Here is a 19,425-nt window from a genome sequence, read left to right as displayed (position 1 = left end):
GTATTTCACTTTTTAAAAGTTAAAATGGTGGTATTTTTTATGTGATATGAAAAACTTGGGTGGTAAAAATGTAAAAAATAAAGTTTTAGGCATTGCATATGTATATACATAGGAGTTAGGCGGTACATATGTAGTAAATGCTCTTTTATTTAATATTAAGTTTATTTTTCAATTTGTTGCAGCTCCTTCTGCTTTCATAGAAACTCTTCGGGAAAGAATGTTTAAGCCTTCTTTGTCAACTATCGTCACGGAGAACTCCAAGTACAATCATTTATCTTAAAGCTGTTTAGACCTTTGTCAATTTAGTTCCAAAGTAATAATTTATTACCCATGTAGAAAATGCCTTTCCGTTACTGATTCTTTCAATGATCTGTACTGGCAGATTTGTAATTGTATCTCCTTCTGACCCTGTTTATGTTGCCACCAAAAAGATGCGTGAATTTCGAGTGAATGCGGTGATTGCTGTTACGGGAGGCAAGCCTCAGGGAATTCTTACGTATGCTCTTTCAGATTTAATTTTTAATAGGAAGATTTACATACATACCACTTAATGCCTATTTATTTCCTTATCTAACACCTAAACATCAATTTTTTACATTTATGCCACCTTACCTATGCATGAAATGGTATATTTCTTTTTTTAAAAGTTAAAATAGTGAGATTTTTTATGTGATGTGAAAGATTTGGATGGTATAAATGTAAGAAGTAAAGTTTAGGTGTGAGATATGTAAATACCTAGGAATTGGATGGTTTGTATGTAAATGCCCTTTTTAATAACTCCAAGATTTATTATTTGAAACAGTCCTTAGCTTATTTTGATGACTGCCCTACTGTACCTTTTCAGATCAAAAGATGTTCTCATGCGAGTGGTTGCACAAAACCTTTCTCCTGAACTAACTTTGGTAGAGAAGGTTAGTAGTCATCAGAGTTTTAATGTTTGTTTTTTGAAAGATTTACATGCATACCAATCAACTCTTATGTATTTACATATACAACACATAAACTTCAATTTATACATTTACATGCCTCCTTATCTATGCATGAAAAAATATATTTCTAATTTTAAAAGTTAAAATTGTAATATTTTGATGTGATATAAAAGATTTGGGTGTTATAAATGTAAAAATCGAAGTGTAGCTGTTATATATGTAAATACATAAGAATTGGATGGTATGCATTAATGCATATAAATGCGCTTGTTTTTTTTTTAATACTTTGTTTCGTTTGTTTAGTTTAATTTTTTTGTTTTTTAACCAGCACAGTTACACACAACTTTGAATGCATACATGTTTACTATTTTGCTACTGTATGGTGCCAAGATTAGCTGTAAGAATGATCCAGATACACTAATGGATAAAGAGTCAGTAGTTAAAATTATAAAGTTTAATATGGTTAGAGATATTTTCGACTGCTATTAAGTTAACTATTTATGATGATTTAATAATTTTTTTTTGTACTTATGCTTCTTAAGTTACATCAGGAAATGGTTTAAAATATAATTTTTAGAAGTAATGGATGAACTATTGCACTTGTATTGAGAAAAAAATGATAAATATTGGTATTTACTTGATGGACATATAGCTTCTTGTAAAGTGGGATATAACAGGAGAATGCATGGCCGATATTTAGTAGGAGATGACAATGTTATGAGAGAAGCTATTATGAATCTTGCAATAGCTTATGATTTTGCAATGATGTCTAGGAAGTGAAAACTGCATTTAGTCACTATTATAAGTGAAGCTTTCAGGATATTTCACAAATATTTTATTTTTATTTAGAAGAGAAGTGAAGTTTTTTGCTCAAGGTGGTAGATCTCAGGAAAAAGCTATAACACACAGTAGCTATTGATTTGTAATTTAGAGGTGTAAAGAAAGCAATCGAAAAAAAAATTATTGACTTGTGAAAAGATGGAGTGATTTCAAAGGTGAGTAGTCGTTAATATTTTGAATAAGTTTTTTATAGAGGCAAATTGAAATCATATACTTGAACCAAACTTGATATGGTGGTATATCCTGACTAATTATATTAAAAATATTGCCATGAAAGTTCTAGGAGAATGTAGAAATAGATTGTAAGTATAATTTATTTGCTGTGTTATCAGCTGGTTGTGCTGGATTTTGAAATGAGTTTTAAATTAATATGTAGTAATGTAACTTTCTTGTATTTTAAGGACAAGGTTTGATAAAGTTTGAATTGTTAATTTTTGTTTATGGTTCCATTAAAGATTAATTTCTCTTTGTGGTTGACTTTGTTGCTTATGACAAAGGTTGTCTAATATTACTGCAGGTCATGACTGCAAACCCAGAATGTGCCACTCTGGACACTACAATTCTTGATGCTCTACATAAGATGCATGATGGGAAATTTCTTCACCTTCCGGTATTAGATAGAGGTATTTGTTTACAAAAAAGGTTATTGTTTACCGAAGGGATTATATTTTTGGGAAATTTACATACCTAGTACATATTTCTAATTTATTCACTCATCTCACACCTAAACTTTCATATTTACATACATAGTACTTTGGTGTTTTAAACCTATGCATGAAGACGTCCATTTCACTTCTAAAATGTGGTAATAGTGCTATTTTTGATGTGATATTAAAAATTTGAGTGCTATGTGGGTAAATATGAAAGTTTATGTGTGAGATATGTGAATACATTAGCATTGTGCGCTATGTATGTAAATGCCACGCCCTTTTTTCCTCTCATTTGACTTGCAATTTAACCTATAGAGGGACAGATTGTGGCTTGCTTGGATGTTTTGAAAATAAGTCATGCTGCGATTTCCGTGGTGAGAATTCAAACATATACATGAAAATTCACTTTACACATTCATGAGCTGGCAGTTTCCATTTCCTCTGTTTGTCCTCAAAATTCACTCCTTAAAGATTATCAAAATGCATGCAACTTCACCTTTAAAATGTTTATTTTCAGTATCTTTTGTGTCCCTTGATTCTTATATAAATACTTATGGGTCCAATATTGAAAATTTTTGTATCGCAGGGTTTGTTTTTGACGGGTCATTGATAATCTTTTTGTTACACAAGTGAACTTATATTAATTTTGTTTCATATTAGATCAAAAGGCTGCAATGTTTTGACATTTACTTAGATGAATGCAACATATCTGATGGGAAATTCCTTTTTGTTTGGATTGTCCTTGAAGGTTGAGGGAAGCTCTGATACGGCAAATGAAATGGCAAACACAATGATGCAGAAGTTTTGGGATTCTACCCTTGCTCTTGAGCCAGCAGATGAGGAGTTTGATACTCAAAGGTCTCATTTTGATTATTTTTCTATGCTCCTCATGTTAATTAGTCATTATATTCCATGAATTGTCATCGCTAGCAATTTCCAGTGAACTTTCTGGCATGATGGCATCCGAGTACGCTGAAACTGGAAGATCGTTTTATCCACCTGTTGCTGGGAATTCATTCTCCTATAAGTTCGAGGACCAGAAGGGACGAATGCATAGGTTCAGTTGTGGTCAGTATGTTAATCTTGCTAGTTTAATGTACAGTAACATCTCCACATGATGTGCAAATAAAATTTAGGCTGTAAATGGATCAATGCACTTGATGAACAACTCAAACTTGACTTGATTAATACTCAATCTTGTTTTTTCAAATTAGTAAATAAATAAAAATTTTAATTTTTTTTAAACGTCAAAGGTTAAATGAATCAAATTTGAATATAGTCCAACTCGTTTATTAATGTTCACATCAAAGGTTAAATGAATCAAATTTGAATATAGTCCACCTCGTTTATTAATGTTCACAAATAAACTCATTTGTTGTTCAACAAGTAACTTGTTAAATATAATATATTTATACGAGATATTCTTTAAATAACAATTGACTGTTTAGAACTAATTCAATTATATATTTAATAGTAAAATATTATAATTTAATATCAATCTGCATATAAGTTTAATGAACTAGTTTATTGGTACTCATTTATATTATTTGATTGCTAGAAAACTTATTTATAACTTTTATATTATTTTATTTACTTGGTATAAATTAGTAAATGCTAATTTGAATTAAATTAAATTACTTATTTATTTAGATATGTAAAATAATTTATGAAGAAATTTATATAAAAAATTAAGAACTCATTCAAATTTAAGCAAGTCAAGTATGAACATATATGTGAAAGCTCTTCTCAAGGTCGAACTGAACGCGAACAATTTGTGATTCGACCAAACCAAGTCCAATCGGTGATAGACTCAACTCGACTCAATTACAGCCCTATGTGCAATAAATGTCTCCAATAAATGCCTGTCTTTTTTTTCCAGGTACTGAGAGTCTAGCTGAGCTTGTTGCTGCCGTATTACAAAGATTAGGGCTTAGCAATAAAGATAAAGAATGTATTCAACTTCTGGTGTGATTTTCTTCTGATTTACTCGGTCCATCCTTCTGTCCTTAATCAATGATAGTTTTATTTAAAAAATGATGTTTTAATTCGTGCAGTACGAAGATGATGAACATGACAAAATTTTGCTAACAGCAGATGTGGATCTTGTTGGAGCTGTTAGTCAAGCCAGATTAGCTGGTTGGAAGGTTAGTTTTTCTTCCACAATCATTTCTAGGGGTAATCTTATATGTGTCATGCATTCGGCATTTATGATGACATGAAAGAAGGGACAAAATTCAAGATGTTTCTTGTTTGACTTCAATATTTTTTGCTGATTATTCTTTCTCGAGCAAGAAAAGTGTCAAAATTGTCTTTTGACTGTTTGAAGGGAGCCATATTTAGCCCCGGAGTTTATAAAGATGTCAATTTAGTCACCAGACTTTTTTAATTGGTGCTAAAAAGATTCTTTTTGGATTATTTCAGCCCATATTATAACAATGTGGGGACTAATATGGCACTTTTATATATCATGGGACTAAATGGTTCCGATGTATATAGTCATGAGACTATTTTGACGCTTCACTCTTTCTTGAGCGAATATTTCTCATGTATGTAATTGTTTAGCTTGTGCATTAGCGTGCACTGATGTTAAAAAAATTGAGCCTCTTTACTCTTTAGATGTATAATACCATACCTCTATTGATCCCCTGAGGTGCTCCTAGGATACAGGCCGTGGTTTCCATAATGGTCTCTGTACTCTTTAATTCAAAGTTAAAATTTGTATTGCTTAACTTCTTACAAGAAAAAAAAAAAAAGTGGAATTTTTTTACCCATTAATCGTACTAATAAATTATGGCCGGATAAGCCTCAATTATTTTTAATTGGTTTTAATAAGGAAATTATCAATCCAATAAATATTTTATTATTATTTTAAATCAGTTTCAATAAGAAAACTCATCTGCTAATCTCATACCAGATCTAATAAGAAAACTCATCTGCTAATCTAATATTTGTTTTCCTGTTAATGTCGTTTGTCCGGTAGCTGTTTCCTTCCTGCAATCATTCTAATGCCTATAGCCGTTGTCCGCCAGCCATTTTCTCTGTATGGGAATAGATTTATTATTGGGACATTTACATACATACCACTCTATTTTTATGTATTTACAGATATAACACCTAAAATTAACTTTTTTACATTTACACCACCCAGAACTCTCATACCGGTGCATTTACATATACATCAAAATACCATCATTTTAACTTTTAAAAAGCGAAATACACCTTTTCATGCATGTGTAAGGTGGTACTTGTGTAAATCGTCCTTTATTCTTTGTATGTTGCCGTTCTTTATTGTGGAATTATTTGTTAGATTTCTTACCGTATTCTTTTCCATTAACGTGTCTAGTGACCAATTTCTTTTCTTCTTATATTAGGATTTCTATCTCTTGTAAAACGTTCTACTATTTTATCGTTTTTGAATGTGAAAAATATATAGTATTCATCTCTCATATGTTTCAACCGAAAAGTTTACATCTGTACTACATCATTCTTGTGTATTTACATATCTAATACCTGAAAGTTTCTTATTTACACTTATGACACTTCAGTGTCATAAACTCATGCATGTCTAATTAATTACTAATGATGATATTTTCGACACGGTGTTAAACTTTTCAGTGTCATGCATGTAAACTTCAAAGTTTTTTAGATATATAAATATATATATATATATATAAGAATTGTACGGTACATATGTAAATGCCCCTTTATTCTGGTATATAAATCTACCTTTATTTTTTCATACAATAATTCTACTAACTATTCACACAAACAGCCGCAGATTACTGACCGTTACAGCTTTTTTTTTTTCCAGGTTCTGAGATTGCATATTGCGAGCGAATCAACCAATACTGTAGTTTTTTTTTTTTTCAACTAAAAGCTCCATCGTCATGAACTATAGGCTTTAAAATATCGCCATTTAGTCATCAACGAAGTTTTATCATTATTGTTATTGTTATCATCGTCATCGTCCAAAACATTGAATATAACATTTGAACCACTCAAAACTTTCATTAAAATACTTTCTGAGTGAGTTTAGGAGAATAGTTGTAATGAAAATAAGTAAGTTTTGGGTGGTTAAAATGTTATATTTAATATTTTGAATGATTGGTATGTAAAAACATTTTTTTTTTCTTTATATTTTGATTGAGAGTTAAGAGTGTCAATCAAGTGGATTTAATGTTAAGGTTTCGTATATACGGTATGTATGTGTTTGTGATTAAATATGCTCAAATAAAAGAGCGATTATTGTGTGTGGAGGGCGCACGCAGTCCCACTGTCATATAGCCGCGATGTGCGGCTGTGATTAGCTCTGCGTGCGCCCTTCGCACCTAATAATTAGACTGTATGTGTTTGTGATTAAATATGCTCAAATAAAAGAGAATTTTCTATACCTAACACTTAATTCTTATGGATTTTTACATATTTCATGCCGAAATTTTCATATTTGCATGCATGGCATTGTATCTATATGCGTGAAAATGTGAATTTGAATATTACAAAGTGGTAATTGGTGTTATTTTTTGTGTGATATGAAAGAATTGAGTGTTGTGCATGTAAATATGAGGTGCGGATGTAAAATTGAAGTTTTGTTGTGAGATACATAAATTCATAAGAATCGAGTGGTATGTATGTGAGTGCCCCATAGAAAAAAAATAAAAAAGCTCATCTAAGAAATGGGGCATTTTCATACATGCTACCCAATTCTATGATCAATTAAAATGGGATAATTACATGAAAATGGGATAATTGCATAGAATTATGTGGTATCTATATAAATCTCCCAAAAAATATTGGTCGCCCAAAGAAAAACTTTCCCGAAAGGTACTGCAGTTCTATTTCGTTATATGTTTATTTAAAGGAAGATTTACATACATACCACTCAATTCTCATGTATTTATATATCTAACCATTCAAATTCAACTTTTACCTACAAGCCGCCTAATATATGCAAGAGAAGGTGTATTTAAGGCCATAGAAGTTAAAATGGTGGTAATTTTGATGTGCTATGAAATATTTGGGTGGTATAAATGTAAAAGATAAAGTTTAGAAGTTACATTTGTAAATACATAGGGATTGAGTATAAATGCCCCTTTCTATTTTAGGCATTTTTGGTTGTAAAAAGATATTCATAATCACAAAAAATTCAAGATCAATAAAGTTGTGGCCAAAACGATAGTTTTAGAAGGTATAGTTAAAAAGTTATTCTAAATAAGTCAAATTTATTTATTTATGCGTGTCACAGTCAAACTATTAAGATTCGATAAAAACAAAAAATATGTGTTGGGATTGTCTGGTTAATTTGTAAATAACAGGTTTAAGGTAGTTTGTACGTAATTGCCCCTTGATTATAAGGCTATAAGCCATATATATAATAGACTACAATATAAGAGCTAAGCACATTATAGAACGGTTTAATAGCCATGGCACAATATATTTGCAACTTAAGAGCTATAATACAATAAATCTGAATAGAATTGATAATTCTATAAACTAATATTTACAAAAAGATAAATAATTATATTGAATTAATAAATAAATAATTAATAAGCAATCTTTTTTTAATGAAACTCATATAATTTAAAGCTTTTTGTTGAATATAAGGTATTAGATAAGTCACATGCACTTCATAGTTATCACAAAAACTAAAGTACTCATTAAATTACATATACAAACAATAATAAATTTATTTCAAAATATAATAAAAATATTTTGATATTTAATATAATAAAATAAGCTGGTTCAAAATATAATAAAAAAATAATGTAAATATTTAATATTGCTATTTAAGCATTAGAATGCAAATATTTAGTAATTTTTTCTTATGCAATTTATTTAATTTTGATAAATTTATCTTTTAAATATTTTATATTTTTGCCCCCCTAAAATATAAAGTTGGTTCCGTCCTTGTTCGTGGGTGAATCACAAATCCTATTAAGATCATTAAAGATGTTGAATATGTTGGAAAGAGGAAGAGTAAAATGGCTTCTTATTCTATTTATAAACAAATGAGAATGTTTTTTATTCAAAATAAGCTTAAGAGGACTTTATCATGAGACATATAAAGTCAAATTTCTCATCCATTATCAGGCTTAAAATCAATAGGAAAAAAATATATTAATCATTTACATACATACAATACAATTCTTATTTATTTACACATTTAACACAGGAACTTTACTTTTTTTACATTTTAAACATTCATAGTTATGATATCATATAAAAATACCACTATATTTAAGTGGAATACATCTTTTTAATGCATACGGACTAATGGAGGTGACGTTTGGCTGCATAGTCTGATTTAAGTTGAGTAGGGTTTATCAAATAAGGATTTCTGGCAAGCTCGTGAGGAGAGCTACGGTTGCAAGCAATGACAAGTTAAATCCATTAAATCCGTCTCTCTATAGGATTTATTAAATTTTGAAGATGGACCGAGCATAAATTCTAATTAACATAGAGTTGAATTTCGTTTTAAATTCATAACATTATCAAAAATATCGTTATTACAGTTATGTTTTAAACAATTTTACCAAACAGGGGCAACATGAACATTTTTTCAGAAACAGCTGCCCCAAAGCTGTTTTCCAAAGCTGTTTTCACACAGCTGCTACAAATAAACAGTCAGCTTCTCAACAGCAGCTTCCTGGGGCAGCACAGTTGCAGCTGAAAAACTGAAAAATTGCAGCTGCATAAAATAGAGCCTAAATCATGTTAAAAGTATGCTGCTAAACACCCCGATAATGTTGGGTGAAAATAAAAATTGAAGTTTAGGTATTGGATATGTAAATAGATAGGAATTGAGGGGCACTTATGCACTCGGTGCTAACGTGCATGAGAACGTGGGGGGTGACCGGATGTAAGTTTTTCTCGTTCTTATGAGGAAATGAGTGATGAGATAAAAGAGGCATTAGATCCATTAGACACGTCTGGATAGGGTTTCATTTTCGATAATGGCGGGTTTTGCCGGCGATGAAACTGCTCCCTTCTTCGGCTTTCTCGGCGCTGCGGCGGCGCTCGTATTCTCCTGTAAGCTCTCTCCTGCCCAACCCCCTTTCGTCTCTAGATTCGAAGCCCCTTTGGTTTTTATGGTGGAGATCTTTGTTTTCAGGCATGGGGGCGGCATATGGGACTGCGAAGAGCGGCGTCGGCGTGGCCTCGATGGGAGTGATGCGGCCGGAGCTTGTCATGAAGTCGATCGTCCCAGTTGTTATGGCCGGAGTTCTCGGGATCTACGGTTTGATCATTGCGGTTATTATCAGCACGGGAATAAATCCCAAGGCAAAATCGTATTACCTCTTTGATGGATATGCTCACCTCTCTTCCGGCCTTGCCTGCGGTCTCGCTGGATTGTCCGCTGGAATGGCCATTGGGATCGTTGGTGATGCTGGTGTGCGGTAATTTTCTCGATCTTTTTTTTTTATTGGATCTGAAATGGTTGGCTGTTGATTTGGGATTCTATAAATTATCATTGTGTTTCTGGTTTTTTTCTTGGCTTTTTTGTTCTCTGCACGAACTTACGTGGACCACGATGAACTGACCGAGTCCGCAATAAACCCTCCAAAACTTGAGTAATTCGAATATCATTCTATAATATGTCATTGTCTTGTCTCAATAGAAGCTCCTTGTCTATTCGGAATCTAGCCTTCCGTCGGATTCTGAATTATGAAATCTTTGCCATTTCCAAACTCTTTCTGTTGATAGTTGATACTGCGCTCATTGATCGAGGAAGAGAATATGAAGTTTTGCCTTCATTAAATCTTAAGAACAGTTTGATAGGGCTTTATGCTAGCAAAGAGAGTGCCTAAACTTAAGAGATGGTGTGATGGATCACATAGTAGCTGTAAAAGAGAAGAAGAAGAAGAAGAACCTAATATGAAAAGAAATTATTGAAATAAAAAGTTATGTCGGAACTAGGCATTGTGCAATCAACTCAAGTGGGTCAATCAAGGTAAATTTTGTGTTTATGAGAAATTGAGATGACTTATATAGGGCTGTAAACGAGCAGAGCTTGAGCGGCCTCAGCGTATATAGGGCTGTAAACGAGCAGAGCTTGAGCGACCTCATAACGAGCAGAGCTTGAGCGAGCTTAGACTTGGCTCGTCCGAAATTGCTTGAGTTCGAAATCGGCTCTTGTTCGAAATTGGCTTGTGAACAGCGTGTTCGGCCTGTGTTTGGCTCGAAATGGGCTCGTTAAAATTAAGTGGAAAAAATAGATGTAGAGTGTTAGATTCGAATCTAAACTAAGACCATGCAAAAGAAGACAGATAATCACATTATCACATGAGCTGTTACGAACTAAACGTAGATATAAATATATATAATATATTATTATATAAATAATTATATAATTTTTTTTATTTCGAGCTAAAAAGAGCTGAACACAAGTGAACAAAGAGTTGTTTGTATTCGGCTCATTTATAATTCAAGTTTAAAAAAATTGTTTGAGTTCAGCTCATTTACTTAACGAACGTGCTGAACACAAGTTACTTAACGCTCCAAACACAATTTGTTTGCGAACAACTAGCTTTTTTGACAGCCCTATATGTATATTGTGGAATCAATAGATAATTTGATATACAAAAGCTTATTTTTTTATTATCTAGAATCTCTAAAAATAATGAATTCATTATCATGTAATTGGAGAATTCTTTTAAGGATGGATAGCATAAGTTTCCAATAATCTCTTGAGGTTGATGATAAAACTTCAAATGACATCAAGCTGATTAACAAATATCAAATTTTGTAGCTCTGATAGCTCCAATATATTTCATGAGTATTAGTTTTAAATAATTTATTTGACTAAATGGTACAAAGATTTATATTAATTAAAATTATTAATTAAAATATAATATAAAATTATATTATTTTTTATTTAAATGAATATTTTAATATAAATGATAAGATTTATGTCTCACTTCTTTCTTAACAACTTACAACTATATAATTTGGGCTGTCAAAACTTCTCGGTTTTTATGAACAGCTCGTGTTTGGCTCGCTGAGCAAATGAGCCGAACACGAACAAATTTTTTGAGCTTGATATATAAATGAGCTGAAGACAAGCTGAGCTTGGGCTCGCTCAAGCTCGGCTCGTTTACATCCCTAGTTAGGATCTCACCCACATGTGCAACACAACAACTTAACCAATTTTGATGAAAATGGGAAAAATTGGCAAGCGTTGGCTCGGCCTTAAATTAGATATGCTTTATTGAATTTGAGAACTTTGAATGAGCAAATAGGATATTTAGCGGATACAAAGATTATGAGTATTAAGAACCAACGTCACTTGTTTCAAAGAAATTAAAAGAGAAGGGGAGAAAAATAGGGACATTTAGAAATGCTATATGTTATGTTATTTAAGGGAGATTTATCAATAGGGATGTGGTAGGGCTATTAAAGTACAAAATTGTTGAGGTAAATCTGATTATTGATTGGATGATTGCTATTAAGTTAATTACCTATCAGTAAATGATGAATCTAGTTAATGCTTGTACTCCTCAATTGATTGGAAGATAGTTTAAGCAATCAATTTTGTAAAGAAATGAATTTAATGGCTTACTTATGAAGAAGGAATTGGATTCTTAGAGGATATTAAGTCTTGAAATGAGATGGAAGAAGGTATCCTTGATAAAGAATATATATTTTAAGAAAAATAGAATAATTTGTTAGTTTTAAGGGTAGTGTGCCTAAACTAAAATAGAATTCTTTATAAATAAAAGGAAAGAAAAATCGTTTTCAAAAGCTGCTATGTGTTTGCAAGAGAAAATTTAACCAAGCAATATAGAGGATTAGTCATGAATGTGTTTCTTCGGAGCATAAAGAAAATAATTGAAAGAAATAAATATACTTGAATAAAATGATGGAACTTGTAATTTGAGAAGTCAGTAATAGAGGCAGAACATATTTTATACAATTGAGAAACTTGCTGAATGATAAGATGGACAATTCTATTATAAATTGTAGAATTTTTAGGATAATGTTAAAATAATTCTTATATAGGTAAGAAAATTGTTGTGGATTGAGGAACTGTAAGAGATTTATAAAAGAAAAAATTATTTGAGCAGTTAAATAATAAACACTATTAGAACTTATTATAATTATAATGAATGCAATAGTCTTTTCAAAGGTGGTTGAGGGCAACTCAGCGATGTAAAAGCCCATTACTTTTAATGATTTATATAATAGAGTAGATATTAAAAAGTATATTAAGAGACAAATGAAATGCTTATTATAGAGGATACAAAGTTTCGAAATTTTGATAATATTTGATTTATTAAAATCAATGATATTGATGATATTAATATATTTGTTAAAGATATAAAGGAAAGATGAACATATTATTTTGATAAATAAATAAATAAGAGTTTGGACAAAAAAATATTTTTGTAAAAGCATATTAAATTGGACAAGGAGGTGTAATATAGATTGATCCTATTAAGATTTGAATTGATCCAATACCGAAAGAATTGATGTGGTACAAATTTAAAAGAAAACATATCAAATATACGTTAAACTTAGGTTAAAATTTAGTATTTGTATTTTTTTTTTTGTGTGTCTAGGTTGTGTTTTTAATCAATGAAATTTCTATTGAGATAAGAATAAAGATAAAATAATGAAAAAATATTTTAAAAAAATGGTTGGGATTAGTAAAATGAAGAATGAGCATATGCTATGCAACATTAGTGGTAGTGATTGATCTACCCATATTACACAAAAAAAGAGAGTTTGATTTGATATGCTTAAATAACTTTTATCTACTACTCAAAATTATTGGGATATATATGGGACTATAATTTTTAGAGTTATGAGCTATGTTATATGCCATATGGATCTAGATGTTGGAAGTAAAAAGGTTTTGACGAATTGAAAATGTTAGAAATTAAAATGTAAAGATTGATACTAGGGGTGTAAACGAGTTGAGCTGGAGCCACCCTCGGCTTGAGCTTGGTTAATTTTATTTAGTTCGAGCTCAAGCTCGAGCTTAAGTCTACTAGTTTGAGCAGTCTCGCGAGCTGACTTGTTTAATATAAATGAGTAAAAATAATATTAATTTAAGATAACTTTATAATAAGATGACAAAAAAATGAACAATTAGTATAGAAATAGTTTAAAATCACCTAATATACAATACAAAATATTATTATTTTTAATATTTTTAGTATCTTAGAGATAAAGTCTTGAAATTTTATATATTTTAAGTATATTTTATATTAATATTTTTTTAAACAAGCCGACTCATGAGCTAATGAGTGTAGTCGTGGTTCTAATGAGTGTAGTCGTGGATTGAGCTTGGCTCGTATGGTCATCGAGCTCAGTTCACGAGCCACTTATCAAGTCGAGCTCGAGTCGGCGCATGAGTCGTCTTGACTTACTTACACCCCTAATTTATACCTTGCAATGCTATGAAGCATAGCTTCAAAATTGATTATATTAGTGGGGTGGTGGGAATGTTATATATTGAATATAAGATAGCAATAAGTAGATAAATAATTTAGGGTTGTTTGATTGCAATAAAATGAGTGCATTGCATTACTTTTACTTGAGTTTTAAAATCCAGGTGCTTTGTTGGAAGAGAACCTAATGTTGTTTAAATCTATGTGCATTTGAAAGTTTGCACTGTATTTAAAATTCACTCTCTAGTTTAATTTTAATGTATTTGGAATTAGCTATATTTGAGTAAATTAAATACATCATTTTCTATAAAATGTTGCTTGTCACCATCGTTGTCTAATGATGCCAATAATGGAGACCACATTTACAATAATCATAAATAATGTACTCCTGATAAATTTATATTACAAATTATTATTGATAGTATTACCATCTTCCTTGCATATGAATTGCTTGTTATTATTGATCTCCTACCATTAATTGGAGTGTGTTATGTGATAATAATTTTTTTCCTTATGTGTCTTTGAGAGGATTGGATCCCAATTGAAGTTTGAAAATATTTAGAAGATTTGAAAGTTTCTTGTTGAAGTTTGAAAATATTTAGGAGATTTGAAAGTTTCTTAACTTGTGAAACTCTTTAATATTATTTTAAAAATTAAATAGATTTTTGAGGAGTGGATGAAGAGTATTTTGGACCCATTTTTAAAAATTAAGGGGATGCACAACAGTGTGCAAATTATAAAGGAATTAAGTTGATTTGTCATACTTTAAAATTATGAAAGAGGGTAATTGAGTAGATGTTAAGCCGTGTTACAAAGATTTCTCATAATCAGTTTGGATTTATGTCGGGCAGGTCTATTATGGAACCTACACATTCTCATAATCAGTTTGGATTTATGTCGAGCAGGTCTATTATGGAAGCTACACAATTATTGAGAGGTTTAATGGACAAGTACAAAGAGAATAAGGAGGATCTACATATGATTTTTATTGATTTAGAAAAAGCTTATGATAAGGTTCCAAGCGAAGTCTTTTGGAGAGTTCTAGAGAAGAAATGTGTTGATCTGAATTATATTCAAGTCATTAAAGATATGTATACTAGGACAGTTACTTGTGTTCGAATTGAAGGAGGATTGACCGAATATTTTCCTTTTTCAGTGGATTACATCAGGGATTGACTTTAAGGCCATATCTTTTTGCTTTAGTCATGGATGCTCTTACTGGATGTTTTGCTGAAGGATGTACCTTGATGTATGCTTTTCACTGATAATATCCTTCTTGTGGATAAGACTAGAGAAAAAGTTTGGGAAAAACTTGAATTATTGAGGTCTGCATTGGAGTCTAAAGGCCTTCGTTTGAGTAGAACTAAAACTGAACGCATGAAATGTAATTTTAGTAGAAGTAGCCTAGTGTAATAGCCTTGTGACAGAGTTGTAACTATGGGTGATCAAATCATTAAAAGGTTTGAACGTTTTAGATATCTCGGGTCTGTGATGGTGTTGTAGATGGGGGGGTGGTATTAGTAGAATTCAAGCTGTTTGGTTGAAGTAGAGGAATGCATCAGACCTATTGTGTGATAGAAAAGTACCGCTTAGACTGAAAGGAAAATTTTATAAGATGGTGGTGAGACCTGCAATTCTCTGTGGTGCAGAATGTTGGCCTTTAAAAGAGAAGCATAAAGCAAAGTTAATCGTTGCTGAGATGAGAAAGCTTAGGTGGATGAGTGGCTTGACACTTTGAGACAAAATGGGAAATGAATATATATCCGTGATAGAGTTGGTGTAGCTCCAATGACTGACAAAATTAGAGAGTCATCTTAGATGGTTTGATCATGTTAAACGATAACCATCTAATGATCATGTTAGGAGAGCAGATGTTTAGAGATAGACCTAAAAAGACATAGACAAAATTAGAGAGTCATCTTAGATGGTTTGATCACGTTAAACGATGACCATCTAATGATCATGTTAGGAGAGCAGATGTTTTAGATTCAATTTATGCAGAGATAGACCTAAAAAGACATGAGCATATTGTATAAAAAATGATTTTATTTTATTAAAATTAAATGAAAATATGACACTAAATAGGACGCAATGGAGACGAAGGATTCATGTAGCCGACCCCACTTAGTGAGATAAAGGCTTCTTGTTGTTGTTGTCGTCTTTGAGTGGATTGGGTAGAGCGGATTATCACTGTGAAGTGATCACTGGTGTTTTCGATAGGGTACAATTTTTTATTTCGGTCTCTATTATGTAGAGTCAACTTTCTAATGACGTGGATATGATTTGTTTCAGCCCAACTTGAAGCAATACATAGTTCTCTTTTAAGGAAAATAAAATCAAGGGGTATTTACATACATGCCACCCAACTAAGTGACTAACACCTAAATATTACTTTTTTACATTTATATCACCCAAAATTTTCATTTCACATCACAAAATTTACCACCATTTTAACTCCTAAAAGGTGAAATATAACTTTTTATGCAATAAGTAAGGTTGCATGCATGTAAAAATTGAAGTTTTTGTACGTAGGAATTGAGTGGTATGTATGTAAATAGAAACCTTTTTCTTTTTAATATTTTATGTATACATGAAAATGAGTATTTATTTTGTAAAAGTGAGTAACAGTGATCTTTTTGATGTGATATGAAAGATTTGAGTATTATAATTATTATAAGTAGCAGTTTATTTTAAATAATGATACGATGTGATTTGAAAAAGTTATTTTTAAGGAATTTTGTAATCTTGAAATTACATCTAATCTAATTCAGTCCTTGAATTTTATTATTTCTGACGAAATTTTTTTATTTATTAATTAATCTATCACCAAGTACTTGCAAGTATTTGGGTTGTAAGCAGAAATTGTTTGTTCAGACCTTATTTTGGCCCATTGTAGTTGATATATATGGTCTGTTAATAACCAAGCTGTTAAGGTGATCAACAACCAGTACAATTACATACATAACATGGATTTTGCTTGTTTATCAAATTAACACTTAAATACCCCCATTTATAATAATACCATCCAAATCTAAAAAAAACACAGCAAAACCTCGACTTTAATTTTTCTCTTTCATCAAATTCTCAATGATTTTATCATTACAAATGCATGAGTTCGATAGTTCAGTTTGTAAATGATAAAATTTTTGGTGTTATGTGCATAATTTTTGCACTTCTATTTATTTTTCAAATGTTTTTGAACATTGTGTTATTTCCCTATTTGTAAAACATGAATGCAGATGTAATTATACTATTTGTTATGTAATATGGATAGCTTCATATGATTGTGATTATGATTGTGATTATTTATCCACTGACAGGGCCAATGCTCAGCAACCAAAGCTGTTTGTGGGAATGATTCTGATTCTTATTTTTGCTGAAGCGCTCGCTCTTTACGGTCTAATTGTCGGCATCATTCTCTCTTCTCGAGCAGGTCAATCTCGCGCAGACTAAGATTAACTCCTGCTCTTCCTTCTTCATGGCTCTTTGTAATGTTAATCATGGCTGGAGTTTTTAATTTAGCTTTTTGATTCCATTTATGATTGTATTTAAGACATTAATGATCATACTCATTAATGTCTAATGATTTGTCCCATGGATTGCTTACCTTTGGTATTATTAGTTCATGAGTGAATATAGTTGGTTGGCATGTTTTTTTTCAGGGAAATTTATATATGCAACTCACAATTCTTTATTTATTTACATTTCTCGTGCCTAAACTTTGATATTTACATACACTTTGGTGCTTTAAGCCTATGCGTGAAAGGTGGAGCTTACTTTTAAAATTTGATAATTGTGCTATTTTTTTATTTGATATTAAAGATTTTGACGTTGGATGTGTAAATATAAAAGTTTTGGTTTGAGATACGTAAATACATAAGAATTGTGCGCTATTTATGTAAATGACCCATTTTTTTTAATGATTTAAGTATTGTTTTCCTATATGCTGTGCTGGATTAGATGTGATGGACATAGAATGAATCTTACTTTGAATAACATCGCGAATAAAGATAGTGAAGGGGAAAAAGGTGCATTGCGTCTCAATGCTTTGCGAGTTCGAGTCATTATCAAGGACTTCAACAGACCTTTATCAGAGAAGGTGAGTTGAACCGATAGTTTTATTCGCTACTAACTACAACTTTTTCGTACCCTGAGATTGGGTGTCATTGAAAGATTTTACTTGGGCTCGTGCCGAATGGTAGTAATTTTTCGAGCGATTTGCATGGATGACTTCTTGGAAAACTCTAGATATATCCTAAGCAACCTGAAGTTTGAGAGCTGTTCGAGTTAATGCGGTTTTTTTTTTAGCTCAATTGACTCGGTTAATTTGATCTAAATGGATATAGGAATATATTACTTTTTTAGGGACCTTTGTGCATGGACGTATGACTTGGTGCTGTGGCCACTTTGCTCTTGCCCTCTTGCTGATTATTTTGATCTTAGGTCATATTAGAGCACTTGGGTTCTCTTTTCCTAGAAGTTCATAACATTAATCATTAATCATTTATGTATTATATTTATTTTTATTTATCAATATTAAATTTGCTTTAAATTTTAAAACTTTCTTTTATTTTCTTAAATTTAATCTACTTTGCATGTAAAATTAAGGGCCCGTTTGGGCAGTTTATGGTGCGGTTGCTACTTTGCATGTAAAATTAAGGGCCCGTTTGGGCAGCTTATGGTGCGGTCGCACCTGATCTGTTTGGGTAAACTATGTTTTAGCAGCTTATGCGTTTTCAAAACACAGAAAACGGTGTTTTCACACCGCACCTATCTAGGTGCGGTGACAGCTTATTGACAGTGATCTGAAACTTTTCCAAAAAAAAAAAAATTGTAATAGCCACCGTGCCTAGCTTATCAGCGGATTATTTTTTATCAGATCAATAAGTTGCAGCTGCCCCAAACAGACCCTAAGAGGTTTTACATACATACAACTCAATCCTTATGTATTTCTCTATGCAACACTAAAAATTTCAATTTTCATATATTCACTCTTAACCATGCATTGCAAATGTACATTTTACCTTTTAAAAGTTAAAATATGACTATTTTTCACGTTAATGTTAAAAATTTGGATGATATAAATGTAAAAGTTAAAATTTAGGGGCTAGATATGTAAATAAATAGAGATTAGATGGTGTGTATGTAAATGCCCCCAATTCCTTCTGGTCAAACAACACGGTCGCTTGAATCCACAGCATCACAATTCAGCCTCAATGGTCCAAACCGGATGACTTAAATTAATTATTAAACTGCAAATTTGTCAGAAACAACCGCGATAGGCTACCTAACAATGCTCAACCGTACGATTCTGGTCACATCGAATCGGACGAATGAGATTCGCCCAACGCACTCATTCGACCCTTTTAAATCGACTCACGTCAACTAGACCGGGTCAAAATAAACCGATTCCTCAAACTCGTTTCCCTCTCGTTTCACATAACGGCGAATTTTGTCGGCTATATTTATTTTAATTTAGAATTTATTGGGCATTAAATTTAGCCTTTTAATTAAGAATCAAATCTGAATTAATTTAGTCATATTGTTAATTGAAAGAAATAATCCTTCAATTTTGGTTTACTTAATGTGATATTGTGTCCAAAATATCTCATCTGA

General features: G+C 31.5%; 2 protein-coding genes across 2 annotated transcripts in view; both read left to right on the top strand.

Annotated features, from left to right (window-relative positions):
* Positions 1–9,094, top strand: part of LOC110020074 (CBS domain-containing protein CBSCBSPB3-like) — a 19,869-nt gene extending 10,775 nt beyond the window's left edge. Inside the window, exons 5-15 of the mRNA XM_020718045.1 lie at positions 183–261; positions 383–496; positions 845–911; positions 2,287–2,392; positions 2,735–2,793; positions 3,168–3,277; positions 3,360–3,487; positions 4,299–4,384; positions 4,474–4,563; positions 6,231–6,269; positions 8,957–9,094. Of these exons, the coding sequence (XP_020573704.1) occupies positions 183–261; positions 383–496; positions 845–911; positions 2,287–2,392; positions 2,735–2,793; positions 3,168–3,277; positions 3,360–3,487; positions 4,299–4,384; positions 4,474–4,563; positions 6,231–6,269; positions 8,957–9,094 (1,016 nt within the window). The remainder of the gene's footprint in view (positions 1–182; positions 262–382; positions 497–844; positions 912–2,286; positions 2,393–2,734; positions 2,794–3,167; positions 3,278–3,359; positions 3,488–4,298; positions 4,385–4,473; positions 4,564–6,230; positions 6,270–8,956) is intronic.
* Positions 9,095–9,278: 184 nt separating this feature from the next.
* Positions 9,279–17,480, top strand: LOC110020004 (V-type proton ATPase 16 kDa proteolipid subunit-like). The gene is made up of 3 exons (XM_020717943.1): positions 9,279–9,445; positions 9,528–9,813; positions 17,130–17,480. The coding sequence occupies exons 1-3, from the start codon at positions 9,370–9,372 to the stop codon at positions 17,260–17,262; spliced, it is 495 nt and encodes a 164-aa protein (XP_020573602.1). The 5' UTR covers positions 9,279–9,369; the 3' UTR covers positions 17,263–17,480.
* Positions 17,481–19,425: the final 1,945 nt, after the last annotated feature.

This window comes from Phalaenopsis equestris, unplaced genomic scaffold, assembly GCF_001263595.1.
Source record: "Phalaenopsis equestris unplaced genomic scaffold, ASM126359v1 Scaffold000090, whole genome shotgun sequence".
Lineage (NCBI taxonomy): Eukaryota > Viridiplantae > Streptophyta > Magnoliopsida > Asparagales > Orchidaceae > Phalaenopsis > Phalaenopsis equestris.
Note: the sequence above shows the minus strand (reverse complement) of the source record. Positions and strands in the feature narration are given on the sequence as shown.